This window comes from Amia ocellicauda, chromosome 3 (assembly GCF_036373705.1).
Source record: "Amia ocellicauda isolate fAmiCal2 chromosome 3, fAmiCal2.hap1, whole genome shotgun sequence".
Lineage (NCBI taxonomy): Eukaryota > Metazoa > Chordata > Actinopteri > Amiiformes > Amiidae > Amia > Amia ocellicauda.
In genome coordinates this window covers 35,438,971-35,459,784 of record NC_089852.1, presented here as the reverse complement: position 1 = coordinate 35,459,784, position 20,814 = coordinate 35,438,971, and the positions used below count along the sequence as shown (strand labels likewise).

The following is a 20,814-nucleotide window of genomic DNA, read 5'->3' as shown; positions in this document are numbered from 1 at the left end:
GAAAGTTTGCTTGTTAGTTTACCACAGATCATACTGTGCATTTCCTTGAATTTATCCCTTTTAAATACACGTAGGTTGTGTGCTTTATTTCTTATCTACACTTTTATATTATTATTTTTACTATTATTACTATTATTAGTAATAATAATAATCATGTCCGTTGAAAACAATATTAGTTTATGTTTAATAAATTAACGAATTATGTAAATTATGAATCCATACAATAATACAATCAAATATTCTCTCTATATGTATTTGAAGGATATATATACACACTTTAATTAAGTAATTTTAATAGATATCCGTTCTTAAAACTTTAATTTATCTAATCATTCCTTGCATATATATTGAGTTTGTTAATTAACGGTAAGATTAGTTAAAACAGGCTTGTAAAAACAACAGGTCCATTATGTTCTCGTTTAGTTCGTGTAATTTAGTCTTTAAACTGATTTAAATGTCTTTGAATCGAATTTGTCATTCATGACAATGCATTTAAAAACGCATTTAGCCCAACCAGTGCTTTAAAGGTAAAAAATAATAACATTCTTGCATGGCCTGTTTAAGAAATGTGTCGACTACAGTCATTTCGCCTCGGAAATTACAAGGTAGTAGTTCAGTTGTTTTTTCCTTTTTCTTCCGGTAACTGTAAAAAACAATAAAAAAGAGAAAGCATTTAAAAAGTATTCAGGAACCGTATGGGGATCCTATAGGTCTCAATTTTAATAGATTTCTAATTCATGTAATGGGTCCACAGAAATGACAGCTCTCTCTGTCTGTCTGTCTGTCACACAGAACCCATATGTGATTTTATCTAATGGCATAGGCTATAATACATCATATAGAGAAATGTAATCAATAACAAAAATAATCCCTCACTCTGACAAGTCATTCATTTTGATTACAGTTACCAGCCCTTCTCTCAAATTCAAATGTCCCTAATTCCAATTAATTTTGAATTTTGAATCTGAGCAATTCACACAGACAAATTGACACAAATATATATAATATAATATATATATATATATATATATATATATATATATATATATATATATATATATATGCACACACACTTGTGTGTATGTGTGTGTGTGTGATGTTTCTGATGGATGGCGTTTGATAGGGTAGGGGGTCCCCCTAGTCTGCCAGCTATTTGCTCTTGAATTATCTTAATGAACCATGACAAACCTGCTGGAAGCAGCCCGTGTCTAACCTGGTTACGGTTCAAGAGCCCTACAGATATCTGACTTGTGCCAGATTTGTAAAAAAATAGGAAAAAAGAAAAGAAAGATCAGATCTCGACAATGAAGGGGTCCGCCTCATCTTTAGCGAAGCCCCTGGAACTTGCTGTCGTCACGGAGGCTCGGCTGGTGAAATTAATTAATCAATCAATTAATTAAATTAGGAATAGAAAGAGTGCGTGATTAGAAAAGGGACTGAAAAGACAGAATCTCTTTCTTTCTTCTAGCGTTGGAAAGCAGACATAACAGTAGGCTACATTATGTCTGTAAATTGCCTCGGACCATTCGTTACACTTTACTAAACGTGTTACATTGAACCAAACACATATTACATTATTTACAATCAATTAATTTTAACTGCAGTTTATATTGTCCATGTGGTTGTTGTTATGTATTCACGTGAAAGTGGAAAATTAGAAAACACATCTTAAATAATTGGTCCTGGGGTTGATATAGGGACAAATTCCATTACTTGAAATACACATTTTCATTTGGGATTTCCTTCGAGAAAGATACAACACAACAGGTGTTTTGGCTGCACTAAAGTCTTCAGATGTGTCATTTATAAATCTATTTTAAAGGTTCTATTTTCTGTGTGGCCCGTAAATCCTGCATTTATGTTAACCCTTGACACTGCTCCCTTTGTGCACCACAGCTACAGTGGCATTGGCAGTGTTTCCGCATTAATGTTACCAGACATCACACACACACACACAGGCAAACAAACAAAAACGGTAATGTAACGTCTTTTAATTAAGAATTAAGAATTTCCGTAGCATTAAAACAAAAAGTCTAATTTAATAAAAAAAATATATACATCTACATATTTTTCTACAATTATATTTCAATTATTATAATTCATTATCCAAATATATACCAGATTATGGCGCTATTATACTACTACCACTACTACTACTACTACTACTAATAATAATAATAATAATAATAATAATAATAATAATAATAATAATAATAATAATTATTATTATTATTATTATTATTATTATTATTATGATTATTATGATTATTATATATTATTTATAATTTCTTCAACTTTCTGGACTCCTCAAGTTCGACGTGTGTAGCCCATATTAATAATAACAAACTATTTCAACAAGGATATCAATCGAAATTACCGTTGAACTATATTCCGTATTAATACCATTTCAAATCACAGCATCAAGATGACAAACCACACATTTGATTGATTTTTACGAGAATGTAATTAAATAGGGATTTCATAACGTGTAAAGCCATCCTCAAATACAGCAAAATTAACAGGACTGGTGGCATTGTGAGATTTCACTGGTCAGACAATCATAATGTGATGAGATCCTCAACCCAGGTAACAATGTAACGTTGCTGCAACGCTGTGTAAATGTTGCAGAGACGCTGGGTGTTAGGCGAGCAGCGCAGTTCTCTTCATTTACAACGCGAAATGGCATTAAATATAATAAGCACTTATCATGCGCCCGAGATGTAGAGTCAATCAATTAATGTTGCACATGTAAAACAATATATATTTTCCCCGTCAATTAATTTCGTACATTAAAAGCCAATATATATTTTTTCCCAGACCGAAGAGCACTTAATTCAATTAGAGAAATTAAATTGTTAACAAGAAGCACTTGGTGATATTGCAGCCTCCAGTTCTTGGCTTTGGTGTTTATTATTTCATATTTTGTATCATTCGTTAGCATATTTCGTGGTTGTCTGGTTCTCAGCACCGATTGTGCTATTTGTATTATTTGGTAACTGGTCCTGTAAAGGCGCTATATATTTTGATAATGACCTCCGCTCAACTGCCTCAAAAGTTCTCCATGCGATTGCAAAAAAGAGAGAGAGCGAAAGAGAATGAATGGTGTTTTTTAACACTAGTCTAGATTAAGTCAAGGCTTTTTCCTGCTTCAAACTGTTGCGACCTGAGGGGCGATTACTTTGGGATGGAATTGCAGCTGATTACATAGCACGAATATCACTATATAGACATTTTCACAGAGTAAAATCAAAAGTCATGATCATTTTATAGCTCTGTAGCAATATTGTCATCTGGTAGTGTTTACCTTTTACGTTGAAAAATATAATACCCGTGAATAAACACGTATAATAATAATAATAATAATAATAATAATAATAATAATAATAATAATAATAATAATGACTGCCTATACAGCAAGCATGCAGGAAAGGGTTAATGGGGAATTAGGAATGCATGAGAAGTGGGAGGGAGCTGTCCACCAGCAATGCCCCCAATAGACTAGGCAGATATTGTCATGTAAAGAGACCCCCGCCTCGCCATTGTCTCCAGCACTGCCAGGTTTATTATAAACCCACCGGCTGCGCAGACGGAGCAGTGCTGTCAGGAGACTCGGGATAGAGGAGAGACAGTCCGGGACAGGGAAGCCAAGACAGCGGGTGCATCGGGGAGAGGGGGACCAGAGCTGCATGTCTATTCTAGTCGGAGAGAATGAAACATCTGGAGGGCACTGAAGACCAATTCTAGAGGTGGGCAATTGAGAAAAGTTGGACTATTCCTCTCTGTCCCGTGTGAAACCCGTCCGATCCCTGCTCGCTCCCGTTTCTGCCCCACTTCCACTGCCTCTCATGTACAAAATGGATTACTCTTACCTGAACACCTACGACTCCTGCATGGCAGCCATGGAAGCGTCGGCCTATGCGGACTTCAATTCGTGCAGCCAAGCCAACACTTTCCAGTACAACCCCATCCGGAGCAGTTTCGGTGCCAACCCCGGCTGCCCCCCCCTGGGCACGGCCAGTTGCACGCTAGGGGCTCTGCGGGACCACCAGCCCGCGCCCTACTCCACAGGTGAGGCTATTCCGGCTGAATGTTTCAAATGAACCAATTCATTCATTAACTAACTACTGGTGTTTGTTTAAACTTTGAGCAATGTATGCATGTGATTATACTATTGTTGCATATATTGTGAATAAATCGTGGCTGTAACATTTTAAGACGGATTCTACAAACACAAAGACACACGCTAAATAAACTGAACTCAAACGGGTGAATGTATAGACTCGCATGCGCGTTTTAAAGAGTTGCAGAATGGGCACCGGGAATATTTGCGTGCTATCACTCACCCTCTGTCCGCTATTTCAAACTAGCGTGTGCCGTTGAAATTTGTCATTTAATAGTTGTGCCGTTATCTTTGAAAAATATGACACTCATTGCACTTAGACACATGCATTTTGTATTTATTCGATTGATTCAGTTATGTATAATAAAGATATGTAACTGATTTTAAAACACGCAAAATGTGTTACACAATAACTTCATTAATGAGAAACAAATCGAGACAATACATGAGGTTTAACCAAAATTGTGAATTATCATTCTGGAAACTACAGGGATTTGTTTTATCTTTTCTGTTTATTTATAAATGAATTACTTTTTTGTATAATTCTACTCACTGATAACGGAACGAATAATAATAATAATAATAATAATAATAATAATAATAATATGCTTTCCTCCGTAAAGACGCAATGCGGAACTGCAGAGCAGTCCACTAAAATACATCCCAGTAAAATTCCAGTACTGCTTGTTTCAAAAGCATTATCTGAAATATATTGAATTCCTGTGTGCTTAAGGTTAATAATGTTACAAAACGAATATTATATTGACCTAGTACTATATGCCAACGTGTTCAATTACCATCAGTTTTCCACTTGACTAATCCAAGTTAAACTTGAAAGCTTGGGTTCAGTTAACAGCATCGGAACAAGTAGTTTGCAGGCTATACAGATGCATTTTGATGTCAATTGTATAACTAATGTCAGACCTTACAGTTCAAATAAATAACCCCAGTTACCCGTATCGAAAATGAATAGTCTATACCTCTCCTCGCCGGTAAAAACACAAAAATCAAAAACTCCTATTTACTGCATCGTGCTTTAAAGGCAGCACATGTATTTTTCTAGTTCGTCCAAGCCTCTGTCGTCAGATAATAATGACACGCATTACTCCGCACCGCTTGCGCGACTTTAGCGCAGAGGCGCACTGACCCCGGCGGCCGGGACGCACTGTGTGTTTCAGTGTGTAGCTCTGTTCGTATGTTTTGTGTTTTGTTCGTCATGTAAATGTGTTCAGTGTTACTGTACAGCAAAAGCGCGATGAAAACCAGCCTCCTAAGCACTGACTGAAACTCCCAATCGCAGCTGGCAGGGATAATGAAGGACACAATTCACTGAAGCCAGATATTCTTAGTAAGAGGCTGCATGGGAGGCTGACAATATTATGACAAACGTTACAAAAGCAGCCAGTGCGACCAACGAATAATGTTTTTAATATGCAATACATATCTATATAAATAATAATAAACTCTAAGCATTTCCCTCTAAATGAACGCATTTGGTTTGTATTGACAACATTTTATTATGACCTTTCGTATAAATAACCCACGTATGGTTCAACGTCCTTTTAATTTTTGCCTGCAACACATTTTAAGAGCATATAAAGGTCATGGATGTCATTTAAAATAAACGAGTGAATAAACTGGTTTTATTTAGACTGAAAGAGAAGTCACCCTCTGGGGACACATCGCTCCCACAGCCGCACACATCCGACCTGCAGCGGCCCGGCCTGCGGACACCGGGTTTTGTGTGCGCATGTGCGGCTCCGGGCAGCTCTTGCTCGGCCACTTGCGTCAGCACAGCAGCCGTTTGCGCAGCCGCCGCCGCCGCTGACGAGTCCCGTTTCTTCGCAGTTCCCTACAAATTCTTCTCCGACCCGTCTGGGCTCAACGAGAAGCGCAAGCAGCGGCGCATCCGCACCACTTTCACCAGTTCCCAGCTGAAGGAGCTGGAGCGGGTGTTCGCCGAGACGCACTACCCGGACATCTACACCCGGGAGGAGCTGGCGCTCAAGATAGACCTGACTGAAGCCCGAGTGCAGGTGAGTCCCCAGCGGCCTTACATACACTCACATACACCACTGCACAGAATACATGAGCAGACAGCTACATCTATGTATGTGTTTTATGTTCCTCACTTAAATAGTATAATTTGGTGTATTGAACTCGTATCTTTCAAGTTTAATAGGGAATATATATATGTCTTTAAAATTCAGGACCAAGGTATATGGGCCCTGAATTATGGGAGTTTTATTTTTGAACATAATCCCAATTGCTGCCTTTAATATGAGAAAGAAACAGTACTTGTGGAAAGGCTAGTAGCAAGCAGTTCATGGTGTAGTGTAAAGGAGAACAATGCCGGGACCGCTGACAGAAAACGCCTGCTCAGTGCAACACTGTATTGATTAAGGCTCATTTACTCTGTTGTTTCGGCAGGTTTGGTTCCAGAACAGACGCGCCAAGTTCCGCAAGCAGGAGCGAGCCGCCAACTCCAAAGGAGGCAACGGCAGCGCCGGCGGGAACGGAAACGCAGCCGCCAAGAAGGGCGAGCCCAGGTCCTCGTCCGAAGATGACGAATCCAAGGAGTCCACCTGCAGCCCGACTCCGGACAGCACGGCCTCCCTTCCCAGCTCAGGAAACATGGGCAGCCCTGGGAGCAGCCTGAGCCCCAGCCCGGTGTCTGTGTCCACAGGGGTGGCTGGCTTTGTGAACACCTCGTCGGCCGTCCCCCAGGGCCTCAAATCCCCAGGCTGGCCTAACATCGGCTCTGCCAGCAACGGCGGGGTGAACCCCACTGGGGTCCAAGGCTCTGACCTCCTGAAGGCCTGGCAGCCGGCGGACAGCATGGCAGGCCCGTTCGCTGGCGTCCTGTCCACCTTCCATCGAAAGCCCAACGCCCTCAAGACAAACCTGTTCTAGAACTCTGCAGGCAGCTGTTGAGCTGGACTCATTTTATTTATTTCAGATGGACGATTGGACAGTTGCAGGTTGAGGTGTGGGGTGGAGGGTGGAGGGCTTACGAATGTCAAACAAACAGGGGTTACTTCTACCCCATCCCATCAATTCTTTAAGCCACAAAAGTGTTAGTACCTTAGGATACAGGTTGAGGAAAGGCATGGACAGTTCTAAAACTGGACCCTTTTGTCGTCTCAGAAATAGGCCGCAGTTGTCTAGGAAAGGCTGATTCAGACTCCAGGTAATTCAGTAGATTTCACCACATACTCTGTTTCTACCGAGAGGGACGGCACGGATCATTATCAAAGACCAACTACTATTCATTCCTTTCCGGTGACTCTAAATTGACACAGACCAACACATTTAAAAAATCCACAGTAAACTAACAAGCACAACACCCCTTTAGTGTAATGCACCGTTACAAAAACAAGTCCGATTATGTAAATTGTCGTGTTATAATATATTAATTGGAAAATGTTAACATGTATCAACCTCTGTCCATTTATAACAAGAGCCCACTGCCCTTCTGCACTTGTAATTCAGAAGAAATTGTACATTGGCTCTTTTGGGTCCCTGGGCCCTTTATTTGCCCCCACATTCTGGCAGGGGAGTTCTTTGCTTTGTAAAGTGATCCAACTACCAGATTTTGTGAAGCAATAATCCAAAAGAATATCTGACAGACGAGGGAGACGAAGGTGAAAAAGAAGCAGCAGCAGAGATCATTCCAGGTCTCTTCTGCACTGCACTGGCACATCAGTCGAGTTCATTCGGAAAATATCTGCCGTTTTCCAGTTCCTTTGAGAAGCAGCACACTCAAAGTCTTTTTTATAGAACTGCCACGTGATAAGGATTTCTGGTTATCCTCCCTGTATGTTTTTAGTTTTAATTTAATAAATTATATGTGACCAAAAACATAAAACATGATTAAAAAAAATAATTTATTGAACCAGAACCATAATGTGTGACCTTACGTTATGGTCACAACGTTTTTTTTTTTTTTTTTTTTTTTTAATATAGCTATAAAATATTGTAACTTAAAAAATATTTGTAAATATAATATAAATATTAGGTAGTGAGGTTTTACGTTGCAGCGATTCTGACATTCCAAAGACAACTCCTTTGAGCTCGTAGTGATAGAAGACGACAGCAGGGCTTTTATCCTGCTTCTACCATTCAGTCCTTTTAGGAGCAAAACTTAAATTTATGTAACCCTTTCTATATCCTGTCCACAGAATGTTTTGTGTTTAAGTCTTAGAGAAAAGTATGGAATTACAGCTCTAATAGTGTTACATTGAACCCACAAAAAAGTCTTAACCACTTTTGTATGACTACTGTTTTAAGGATCTTTTGTCTTATGCTGAAGACGGAAAAGAAGGTTGTGCACCATCGTAGTGCATTTCATTTCCTTTTACATCATTGTCAGAATTCTCTAGGGGTGTCTCAACAAAAGTCAAGTCAAGGGGAAAAGTGGCACTTAGCACTTATTGCAAGCTTCCAGTTCTGGCCCACATCAGGTGCCCATGCATTGTGATTTGTGAAGCCATTGTGGTTACAATGTTTCTTCTCGATTGGGAAATTGGTAGAGAAGAACGAAGATTAAGAAGCACGCCAGCCAAATCAAAATAATCTGAACAGGGTAATGAAGTTAAAGGAAAAACTTAAACGAAGTGCTGACAAATGGACTGTAAAAAATAGGGCAATATTAACTCCCCATTCTTAGCTGTAAAGTCAAGAGCCACAAGATGGACTCACAGCCGAGTGAAGAGACTCGGGATGGTATGATAGCACGACTGCTGTCCTCCCCGATTCCCCTCGAAGGACTGATGTGAGTTTGCACTGATTTCAAGGGGCTCCTGGCTGTGGCAGGGTCTACATTTGTGTGGAGTGGATTAGCAAAGATGGAAGACTTTAAAAACTGTACAGCTGCTAATAATTTGGAACCAACTTAAATCACAAACTGACTTGCTTAAACACTGTATATTTTTTTTCTAATGTGTGATAAATGTTACATTATCATAAAATATTAAACTCTCTTCCCTTTCATTTTCTTGTTTGTCTGTGAAATACCTCAATGCCAGCACTCCCAGGGATCGGGGGTGGAAGCTGCACTATAGAAGCACCACAATGATTTCCGTTGAAATTAGAAATATGTTGCCAGCAGAAACAGCTGACACGGGGCTTTCAGACGTTAAACCAATCCACAACACCTCAAAACATTTCACTCTATTCACATTAATAGGCTACTATCAAATGAACAGGGCCCCACTATGTTGGGCATGTTTAGGAGTTAAAAGATTAATTCTATACATTAGGTATCCCAGCAGCTCATCTGGGCCAATTTCCTAATATCCTTCTACTGGGAACACAGTGAAATGGTGGCAAGATCAGCCTAATCAGGGTACAAGTGCGCAGGAAGCAAGCTCTCGCATTAGCAGAGCATTTTCTTACAACAATCCACAAATGATACTCAACAGTCAAGTGTTGAAAATTAGTTTTTATTTGTTGAAAAAAAACTAAACAAAAAACAGGAGTCTTTTTACAGTGGACCTGAAATATTTGTTGAAGAGAATATCTCTGTAGTTAACAAACACATTGCTGGCACATTTTCAACAAAGCCAAAAGAGACACTGGTGATGCATTTGAAAAAGTTAAAACCTTAAATTAGGACAAATTACAACATATTTTTCATTTATTTAATAAGCATCAGAAAAAAAAAACTAAAAAAAAACAAAAACTAAGAGGTTATGTTCGTTTTTTTATGCAACATCTAGAAGTAACCTGCTGTATGACGCTCACAACATTTTTTCCAGTTACTATATTATATTTGGCAACATACAAAACGTAAAAGACTCAGTCTAACAAATGTCAGGCACTTGTGTTTCCATTAGCATTTCCACCAAAGCTACCAAATGGACGCTGGCACCAGCAGTAAAGATTGAAGAATCGTCTGATTGTGAAGTGCAGATTCCATTTTTAAACACGAACTGGAGGCCATTATCTCAACTTTTAGGCTTCTGAATTATTTTAACAAATGAACAGACAATGTACAGAGAATAAACTAATTGAGTGCAATAATCTCATGAACAAACGTATAACCTCCAAAGAACGAGGACATTGTGCCAGCAGAAGGGAAACAAACAGAATTGAATCACACGCAAAAAACACGCAGCCGTTGGACTTGGTTTGCACAAAACGGCTTGCTTGTTTAGTAAAATAATTATTTAGTGTGAGGTATCGGTGGTGTCAAGAGCTTTTCGCACTATAGACACAGGAGACCTTCAGTTGGGTGCACTGCTCCACATCAGATGGCTGTAAAGGAGTGTCTTGAAGTCAGTGTACACAGTTAGGACAGCCTTCCAGTCTCGCACTGTAGAACAGCATAATCTTTCATCTTTAGACTGCTACACCGACATCACTACACATGGAAAACAGGTACTTCAGTCCTGGATACTCAACGTACAGCCTTTTTAACATGCGATGCATCAAATGATCTCAAGATCAGGTGATCAACTGAGAATCTCCTGCAGTGAGACGAAGGGAGGGGTGACGGGTGGAGGACCACTTCCAGGTCCTCGCTCCTGTACCTTACTGCGCTCCTTCTCTACAACGCTGCTCAATGCATAATATCGGGAGGATTCAGAGAGTCCAAGGTTTGCATGAATCAGTAATACATCGGTCATGAATTAGAATGTAAAAGGAATGCAAAGCTTCATGTTAAATTGTTTAATTATCCATTTATAACCGTTCATGGTAAATGTACATGCATCACCTTAAAAAAAAAAAAAAAAAAAACAGAACAGAAAATATACCCAACTACATTAAATATAGTTGTTTAAGAAAATGCCCTTCTATAAATGCATTTCACACACATCCTCAGGAAAATACACACGGTTTTGCTTTCATTAACTGGGTTGCTGTGCTACTCCTGAATGGGTGGATGCTCAAGGGTTTGGAAGTTAAGAGAAGTGAAACAAAGGGGTTTTAGCAAGTTCACTTTCGGCAGTGTGAAATAAAATGAGCCGAGGTTACAAGAGACAGATTGAGAACCTGATTTGCCTCCTGATATTATGGAGGCATATTGGCACAGAGATTATATGTACCCCTCTTCAAATTCAGCCTCTAGAGAACATGCTGACCAGGCGTAAGCACGGGGACAAATGGCTAGCGGCAATTGGACGGATTATTGGACCAGCATACAGGAAGCCTCAGAGACTTTTGCAATGATACATTTAAAAAAAGGCCAGCGGATGCCTGGATCTTTTCCAGATTTGCACATGTTCACCCTTTGTTGCCATTCAGGCAAGTCCTAGTTTTTGCATCAGAAGATGGATGAATAGGGTGCGCACACTGGAGCTTAACCTGTCTGCCCCTTCAAGCAGCTTGCCGTTTAATGACCCCCGCTTCCCCATGACTTCTCGGATTCCCCATCAGGAATCCAGCTTTTTGCGTTGGGTTACTAGTAGTTTGTTTGGAAATCATTCTATAGGTTTTAGGCTTCCTGGTTCAAACCTAGTTTGGGTTTCTTAAGGTCATTCAAGAGCAGTTACTACCTCCTGAAGAGAGGAGGAACAAAAAGAGTGGGTGGGTTATGAATTATCCAGACCACACAGAATATTTCTGAAGAGAAAAACTGCATAAAAACCTTCCTTTCCTAAAAGACATCATTAGCAGCCCAAGATGCCCCCTTTCCTAAATGCATACATCAAATAAATTATAGTGTTTTGGAGGTCAAGCAGGATTTTCCTCAGGTCAGTTTTCATCCCCCCTGGAGGAAACGTCCAGAACTCGCAGGATGTTCCCGACAACAAGCCTCTCCTCTGACAGGACTCCAACACTTCGTATCATGATCTGAGATATTAGCCCTCCTCACTCTGTGCAGAATACATACAGTAGCAGAACTAGGAGGGCCAATAAAGCACACAGTGCTGTAGGAAATCAGGGTCTCCGTAAAGGACTTCAGTGCATCTCCTGAAGAAAAAGAAACACTTACTTTGAAATGTTTTAAATGACATAACACTAAACTCTGAATAAATACTAACTTAATAGGAAATATCCGAAATGCATCAGATCAGTAAGTCCAGGAGAGCTGGAGAAGTATTCTGCGGTCTACACTGGGTCTGGCTTCAATCCTCGCAGCTCTAGCCAGGTCTGCAGTGAGACGGTGAGTCTGATATGGGGCTCCCAGGGAAAACTACATTGGACATCTATGGAAGAGGAGAAATGTGGGGAACCACTTAGTCTGCACACTGAGTCAGGACAGGCAGTGGCTGTGTGAGATTCAGTCCTCAGATCTCCAACAAACACACAAAGCCCATCCCCAGACCAGCGCTGGACAGGGATGCACGCAGCACAGTCTGCCTCACACACTGCACCACACATTTGGTTTAACCCTTTCCCTTTAAAACAACACTTACAATACAGAAATCACAACCTCCCTGCCTCCAGAATGAGCACAGCGATGCAGCGGCAGTGTCTCTGGGATGGACACCCATTCTGCAGCTCCTTCAAAGGCATCAATCAAAAGTCACAAAAATGAAGGCCAAATAAAAATATGGCTGGGGGGACATGTAGTGGTGAGGGATTAATGTTGCTTAAAGGTGTATTAATAATAACATTGAAAGGAAATTTAAAAAAATCTTTCTGGTACTAAAATGTTCATCTCAAAAATACAGTGCAATTCCTGCGAGAGGGACGGCACTAATGGAGCTATTTCTGCTGCTGCTGCTGCTTCAGACTCTCCAGCAGGATCTGCTTGTGGGCGGGGTCCAGAACGCCCGCCTCCTCCAGGTCCTCCTCTGTGATGTCACTGCGGAAAGAGACGATTGGATGACAACGGATAAGGGAGGAGCCACATGGAGGTTTGAAAAACAGCATCCCGTCATCAGATTTGAGTGAAAACACAAAAACGATCAATAATATATATTAAATAATACTTCTGTACACACAAATCTATACAAGCAGAGGTGAACAAACATCTGGACTGCAAAAAGCGATTCCTTTTACTGGTGATGGTCGAAGTTCTTTGCATTTCTACTGTGAATGTTTTGTGGTTTGTCCAGGTCACATGCTTTCCATCTGACCATCTCCCACTCTCTGATCCCAGTCTCAGGAGATTGAACGTGCATGGGCCGAGGGAGTGCCAGGGAGGCAGGTTTCATGCAGCTTCTCACCTAAGGAACTCTAGGTCGTCCCAGCCGTTGTGCAGTAGCCCCTCCTCGTAGCGCTCCAGACCTAGTCTCTGCAGCCACTCGCCCACACTGGACTCCACTGACAGACTGGAGCTACTGCTGCCCCCCTGCCAGCAGCCCTGATCCCAGAGAGAGAGAGAGACAGAGAGAGAGAGAGAGAGAGATTTGAACAGATTTGAACTGAGGTTAACACACTAGAACACAGAGTGCCAGAAATAGATCTTGTACATTTCACACCTTCCCCAACTGAAAGATTAAGACTTAAGGACAACAGGAAGTTTTGACATGTGCAGAGAGTCAGTAGACCACGAGTCTCACAGAGTGTAGCCTGCCTCAATCACATCTAGCTTCAGTTGCTGATATATGAAATCATTCAAGAGCACAAAGCCACAAGGGCAAGCAGTTTGTCATGTTGTCAGACAGAACACAGAAGAAAGTAGTGTGTTGGTATGTTTAGGGCAGTTAAACATTACGGGCAAACTTTAGTCAATCAGGGTACACAGATTCGGACAGGAAGTCTTACCTCCTCAGGCAGGTCCTCTGCAATGCTCTCCTGGATGGAGCGGGGTGGGAAGGTGCGGCAGGACTCGGGGAGCCCCATGCCCCTCAGAGAAGGGGGCCCCATGCCCTTGTGTGGGACGTGGGCGTTCCTGTCCCGACCGGGCTGGTACTCCACCTCACTCAGAGTCTTGGCCATCTGGAGGACGGAGCAGGACTGGTCATCCAAGCCAGAACCGCCCCCGCCTCTCCGGAATGGGGCACCCTGGGCAGTGGGAGGGGGGTCCAGGCAGAAAGCCCCGCCTCCCCCACCAGAGGCCGGAGGCAGAAACCCCGGGGAGTGTAAAGCCTTAGTGTTGGCGGGGATCTTGATGTCCGCCAAGTCTGGGTAGAGGCTCCTCGACTTGACGTCTTTGCTGGAGGCGTAGAAAGGGTTCTCCGTCATCTCCACAGCTCCTTTCGGGAGGGGCGGGGGAGGGAAGTCTGGCGGGGGGCGGTTCAGGGTCCCACCCAGCATTCCCGGGTTCCCATCTTCCTCCGAGGACAGTTCCTCACTCACGGGGCGTGGGGGGCGTCCAGATGTCTGCCTGCGCTGCTGGGCCGTCCCACCGCTGGGGGGTTTGCTTTTGCTTGAGGTGGCTCCTTTGGAGGCTATGGGCGGAAGGGCTGACCCAGGTTGTATGTCCGAGGACAGAGCAGCCGATTGGTTTGGCACGCCTTCCAGGATGTAGTAGGCCGGGTTGTTGTAGCTGTTCCTGCTGTTGGACGGGTCCCCTTCAGAGTCCTGCTTGGCCCTGAAATTCAAAGAGGTCAATTAATACGGAAATCGTGAATTTGACTGCATCTAGTTCCAAAAACCACAAGTGGTTGGTTTTGCAGGACAGTCAGACTCAAGATGATTACAAAAACAAAACACCCAAGTGCAAGATGGATTCAAGATAGCATCTCCGCACCTTGGCTGCGTGCTCTCCTCTTTGGGGGTGGAGGGCAGGGGGAAGCCGGGACGCCCTGCGGTGTGTGAGGGGTTCCTCTCGCTCTCCTCACACACCTTGCCCAGTGGCTCACTCTGCTGGTGTTTGCGCACGGATGGTCTATAACCAGAGAGGAACATAAAGACACCATAAGTCGGGGCTGTATCACCACTGTGTCCCAGCCTGGAGGGGCAGTTTATACCTTAAGACACAGTAGTGACTGAAAACAGTGGACTGGTGTAAAAACAGGCCTTCTCTGCATTGGAAGGAAGATGCACAACAAGCTGAATACAGTTCACAGAAATCAGGTTGGATCCCAAACATACACAGCCATTTCCTAGGGTTCTTTACTTGAGATAAGAAACAGACTTACTGTTACTCTGGATTTATTTTATTATGTAAGAGTTGTCTTGCTAAGGCTGCGCGTGACTTAAACTTGAGTGTAATACAATGTTTCTTTATACCAAACACACACGACTAATGAGTGACTGTACACAGATGAAGGTGTACAGGATTAGCAATTTCAACAGAATTAATGACTAGAGAAGGTGAAGCTCAGCCAGGTGAAGGTACAAGGCTGCCTACTTGACGTAATCATGGCCCGGCCTGGAGCTGATAGACTGTTTTCCCTTCAATCCAGTTTCATCTTTATCCACGCTGATCCATTCTGGAAATGAAGCACAGTAATACAGTCAGCCAGGGGTCAGACTGCACTTTTATAAATGAATTAGCTGCCATGATTAAACAGACATGATTTACAAAATGACAAGTACAGTAATTAAGATAATTTCCGGATTCCAGAATATCACTGGGAAGAATCCAAAACTGAAATTGACAAAAGCTATAAAACAAAGAAAAACCTTGCAATAAACCATGACAACACATCACTTTAGTTCCATTATTTGACTGCAAATATTACATCAGACTTTCAACTATAACTGTACTTAGCGATGGTTTTGACAAGAAAAAAAATGATAATCTAAAATTGTAAACTGTGGTAACTTAAAGATCTGAAAGCCCATATGGGCCTTAAAATGACACATTCGGATTCTAAGCTCTTAATTAAGCAGCAAATTAATTGCTGGCTTCAACGATCAAAATATCTATTAAATTTCAGCTCGATAACTATTTGGAAATGCTATTCAACCTGTAAAATAGTGATACTTAGGGACCAAAACTAAAAGTTAAGTAAGTACACTATCAGTTACTTAAAATTCAAGCCCCTTAACATCCAGTAAAACCAGAATCTCCTAGCCCAGGTACAACACTGTAAGCAGTCCTTACCGTAGAGCCTCTCCCGAGTGCCCACCCTCTCCGATGGCACGCGCACCCTCATGGAGCCGCGGATATTGCCCGTCTCCTCACCCCGGTGCGAGAGGTAGGTGTGGAACTGCTGGGCGGTGCTGCCAATCATGGACTTCAGCGCGATCACGCACTCCCCTGCAAAACATGGCCGCCAGTTGACACACCACAGGACAGCCTCACAGCACGGTGAATGGGAATGGGATTCTGGGATGGCAAAGGTACTAGTCACCAAATTAGCACGATGGTCAGGGATAACCTCTCATGTTTGTATGTTGTAAGATCCATCATCTACTCTGCAAAAATGTCCAGGAAACAACAGGCCCCGTTTGCCCTCTGCTGTTGGAAAAGTAGTACTACATTGCACAGGTCCAAGCATGTAATGTCAATGTACACACACTACAAGTAGCAATGTGATAATATCTGTAATCAAACCATGTATTTAAGACTACCAGCTTGAATTGATCTCTGTTTGGATTGTACTAGTGTGTGTGTGTATGCGTGTGTGCGCGCATGTGTGTGCGCGTGCCAGTGGGCCCTCTTTCCATTTCATTGCTTAAGATCTTGAAATATCCAATGCTTCCTGAGTGCATACATGCATACAGACATGATAGGAAAACCACTTTACCATAGGATTCATAGCCGTCGAGTGACTTGACCGTGAACAGCAGGTGTTGGTCCTGGAGATATTCGATCTCGGAGAGGATCGGCTTCAGCTGGAGGGACAAACGGCCACACACCGCAGATTAGACAACAAATGAGGAAGTGCAGAGGAACCGAAGCCCCACAAATCACAAAAAAGGGAAAGGAAACCCAAACATAGACTGCTGCATCAAGTGCATATCTGGTTTTCATGAGAGAGGAAATAAACAACAACCTAGAACACAGTTTTACTTCTGCCACATGAAAACATGATTAGTCTGCAGAACCTCATTTTAATATCAAGGCTTAGAAACAGCGGGGGAATGAGACTGACGAAGATGCTCCACAGCCAAAGCGTTTGCAGTTTTACAAAGTATGGGTTTTGGATTCCAGCGATTATTTCCAGTAGAGGACAGAAAACTATTTTCAGCAAATAGCAAACGGCTTTGACTCAGTGTTATCAATTTAGCACCAGACAAATAAAATGGCAGTATAGAAACACTCAACCCAGTGAAAACAGTGCCCTATGCTCTCTTTTCTCACCGTTGTCAGTTGCTTTGATGACCAACCCACTCTCAGGAAGTTCACATTGTCGCTGTTCTGACTGTCATTCTCGTAGCTCTTCTTAAACTCTGCAGGGGAACGGCAGAGGTTATAAGCTAGGGCAGGGGTTTTCAAACCGGTCCTGGAGTACCCCCTGCCCTGCTGGTTTTTGTTCCAACCTAGGTCTTAATTACTTAATTGAATGGTATTTTGCTTTGTTAGGTCAATTACTGATTCAATTAATCAATTAAGACCTCAGTTGGAACAAAAACCAGCAGGGCAGGGGGTACTCCAGGACCAGTTTGAAAACCACTGAGCTAGGTGAAACTGAAGGACAAAACCAAAACAAGCAAACATGAGACAACCCCCTAGAGCCCCCTCCCACCTTCACATCCCAATCTAGCAACCACAGAAGATAATTCAATTAATGCAATCTAATTAGGCTCATATCTCATTAAAGGACGTACCCTCCAGGCAGGTGGAGTAGAACTCGATGAAGAACTTGGTGCGACTGGCTGTCTTGACGATGGCTTCGATGCTCTCAAACTCGATGTAGGCCTGCTCAGAGGACTTGGGCAGCCCTGCCATTGACAGTGATAAACAAACAAAAAAACATTATTAGTGACAAGTATGCCAGTTTACTCACAAACCCTTAAGTTGCAAGTTGCAAGTTAATCATGCATGCTTTATTATCCTGTGTGTACGAGTGCACCAACCTTTCTTGGAAACAAACTGGGATGTCACCCCCACCTCAAAGGTAGCAAATACGGGAGAGTGGTCACTTGTGACAATGTCATCTGTGCAGCCTGGGTAGCCAAAGGGAACAGTGCTCAGTTAAAAAAAAAGAGAAGTTAACATCTCTCTTTACAATCTCACACACAGCATCTAAGCATGCATTATGTATAGGGTGTAGATTAAATTATTGTTTAAAAAAAAAAAAAAAGATTAGTCGTTCCAGTCACAGAAGCTGGCATATATTCAGAAGTAGATTCAGTTACAGAAATAATTAGCAGAGAAAGTCCTCAAGGAGGTGTTTTTTGGCATTATTAGTTTCACATTAACATATTTAAGAAATGCGATTTCACAAGAATAAAACTCGAGATACACGCACCGTAAGAGTTGCAAACAATATGGGTCTCTGGGTAGGACTTCCACAGAATCCGGTCACACCAGGAAGGAACATTTGTCCTCATCTAAAAGTCATAAAACCAACACTTGTACCTAAGACTTTTCTCAAGCATCCAGGCTAAACCCTCAAAGCCACATCCTGTGAAAAGCCGAGCACTAGAGTGGGGCCTGCTGACTGAGAATTGAGTCAGTTCTGCTGCAGTTTGTTAGGTCTTACAGTAATGTGTACCAGAAAAACATTCACCATCATCTGTGATCAGACTGCCAACATGAAAGGGAATCAACGGGCAACAAGCAGGAAAATCGGAGATCTCCACTGCAGACATGGTTTTCTAGGTTTTGCAGGTACTTTCAAACTAATACACTCCTTACATTGTCCTGAAAATATTATTGTCCTAGCGTAAATTAACAACTGCTTCAATAATATAGTTTAAGTACACAAAGACCATACCAGGTTTTTGTTAACCTACCCCAGTTGCTTTCTGTTTCTGCCACACGTAGGTGTCTCGGGAGCCTCTCTCGTAGCGATAGGTGGGAGGGTATGAGATCTCCTCCTCGGCTGAAAGCACAGACAGCAGGGCTTTTTAGTCTCGCTATGTTCCACCAAAACCCAGGCTGCACAATGTTACTCCAACACGTGCAGACCTCTCAGGCAGTCATGCTTTTAGAGTAAAGGCCAGTATCTGTACTGAGCAACCAGACTTATATGGTTAAGCACTGGAGCTGCTACTAAAAAAAATGATATATGGGGCCCTCACCAAATCGCAGGAACACTTTGTTTTTCTCTCTCTCCAGGTTCAGCTGGTCCACCTTCAGCAGAGGGTCAAACTCCTTCCTGTTGATATAGTTCAAGATTTCCTACAAGGGCAGAAAAACAACTTGTTAAGCAGCATGACAGGACACCCTCCATCAGCACACACCTGTGCCAGCATTTACAAGTCTTTGACTTTTGATAAGTGCCAAAGGAAAAACGAAATCCCGTTGCCATAAGAGAAAATGTAAAGTTGAAGTACACCGCAAGTATCAGCTGGCTTTCCAGTTGGCAATGGTACGCCTGTATGTACTGTACAATGAGTTGTTGGCAGGTATACTTTTAAACACAGTTAAGCTCAAAATTCCAAAAGGAAAACGTTTGTGCTCTCACACTCCACTATGATAACACTGTTTTTCTACTGATCTCAAGCACCTGTATGTCCATATCCAGCCTGTAGTTGAGGTCCCCAAACCAGAAGAGGTGAGTGAATCGCAGTGAGATATCGAAGGAGCTGAGCTGTTTGTCTCCCAGAGACAGGAGGCGGAGAATGTCAAGGTAATTCTGGTTCCGTCTGGGAAGAGAAGCCATATAATTTAGACAAATGCAATTACATACTGCTACAAAACTTACATCCTCTCTAGGCACTCACACCCTCTCTCAAACTGCCAGTTATGCTGAAGAAAAACAAATAAAAAACACAACGCATAAATGATGGGTGGGGAAAATGGCAAAGTCACCTTGCAATCTTCTCGTTGCCCGAGGTCAGGTGGCAGTTTACAAACCCAAAGGATGTTCCATTAAACATGAAGGAGACACCGACAGCACCTTTGTTGCCTGCAGAGAGAACCAAGACAATGTCATTCTAATTTTTAATTTGTTAATTTGTTTTGGTCACACCTACAGAATGGTCTTAGATGAGATCTGGTCTTACCGAGCGTGTTGGCAATCCCAGTCTTGACACTAGACATGCCCACATGGCTTATGCGGTTCTCGTGCTCTGGTTTTACTAGAACTGCAATCTTTATGTTCCACAGAGTCTGGACAGCAATCTGTAAAAAAATAAAAAAGTGCCAATTTAATATGGGGGGGAAAGTTCAGAAAGAAAACTCAAGCTTGTGTGGACATCCATATTGCCACGAATTTCAATCCGATTTAATGATTTTTTACATGGTGCTGCAATCAAACGCATAAGGCAATTTCAGCCAAAACATTGGAAAGTCAACAGGAATGAGATTATCCGGCTAGGTATGGGTGTCTTGGTGAAAATAAATAATGAGTTTAGATAGAATTTTATATAAAACCATAGAAAGATTGAGTTTTGTAAGTTTTGAGTCTTTGTCAGTGAACTGCTGCAGAGAATGTCAACATTATCTTTTGTGTTTGGTAGCTTTCCCATCTCACCGGTTTAAAGTCCATTTCAGTGCATTCCTTCAGTGCCGCGCGGAGGGCCTCCACCCACTCCTTATCGCAGACCGAGTTCTCTTGTGTGCCGAACACATAGATGTCATGGGGGATGGTGACCGTCATCTCATCCAGCGTCTTCCCCAGGCCCTTGGACAAGACCCAGGAACCCATGCACTTGGGAGCGGGGACACTGCCTGGAACAGAAGAAGGGCCACACTCTTTCACTTGAGCTGGTCCATATCCCCCACCTCATCCTCAGTACAACCCTGAGGTTGGCCTGATCCTCTGATCCAGAAATCATTTACAGCTAAACTC

The 20,814-nt window shown here is 42.3% G+C and overlaps 2 protein-coding genes across 4 annotated transcripts in view; one reads left to right on the top strand and one right to left on the bottom strand.

Moving 5' to 3' along the window:
• Positions 1-3,594: 3,594 nt before the first annotated feature.
• phox2a (paired like homeobox 2A) lies at positions 3,595-9,112 on the top strand. Its single transcript, XM_066699223.1, has 3 exons — positions 3,595-4,068; positions 5,969-6,156; positions 6,551-9,112. Exons 1-3 carry the CDS (start codon positions 3,846-3,848, stop codon positions 7,031-7,033), a joined length of 894 nt encoding a protein of 297 aa, XP_066555320.1. The 5' UTR covers positions 3,595-3,845; the 3' UTR covers positions 7,034-9,112.
• Positions 9,113-9,548: 436 nt separating this feature from the next.
• Positions 9,549-20,814, bottom strand: part of inppl1a (inositol polyphosphate phosphatase-like 1a) — a 39,812-nt gene continuing 28,546 nt past the window's right edge. For all 3 annotated transcript variants that reach the window (XM_066699214.1, XM_066699212.1, XM_066699213.1), the window contains exons 12-28: positions 20,497-20,693; positions 20,027-20,144; positions 19,833-19,929; positions 19,528-19,666; positions 19,100-19,199; positions 18,812-18,900; positions 18,325-18,406; positions 17,930-18,019; positions 17,681-17,794; positions 17,214-17,302; positions 16,657-16,744; positions 16,011-16,166; positions 15,312-15,393; positions 14,709-14,846; positions 13,781-14,549; positions 13,240-13,376; positions 9,549-12,875 (exon numbers count right to left, since the gene is read on the bottom strand). In XM_066699214.1, coding sequence (XP_066555311.1) covers positions 12,776-12,875; positions 13,240-13,376; positions 13,781-14,549; positions 14,709-14,846; positions 15,312-15,393; positions 16,011-16,166; positions 16,657-16,744; positions 17,214-17,302; positions 17,681-17,794; positions 17,930-18,019; positions 18,325-18,406; positions 18,812-18,900; positions 19,100-19,199; positions 19,528-19,666; positions 19,833-19,929; positions 20,027-20,144; positions 20,497-20,693 — 2,585 coding nt within the window. In that variant the 3' untranslated portion in view covers positions 9,549-12,775. The remainder of the gene's footprint in view (positions 12,876-13,239; positions 13,377-13,780; positions 14,550-14,708; positions 14,847-15,311; positions 15,394-16,010; positions 16,167-16,656; positions 16,745-17,213; positions 17,303-17,680; positions 17,795-17,929; positions 18,020-18,324; positions 18,407-18,811; positions 18,901-19,099; positions 19,200-19,527; positions 19,667-19,832; positions 19,930-20,026; positions 20,145-20,496; positions 20,694-20,814) is intronic.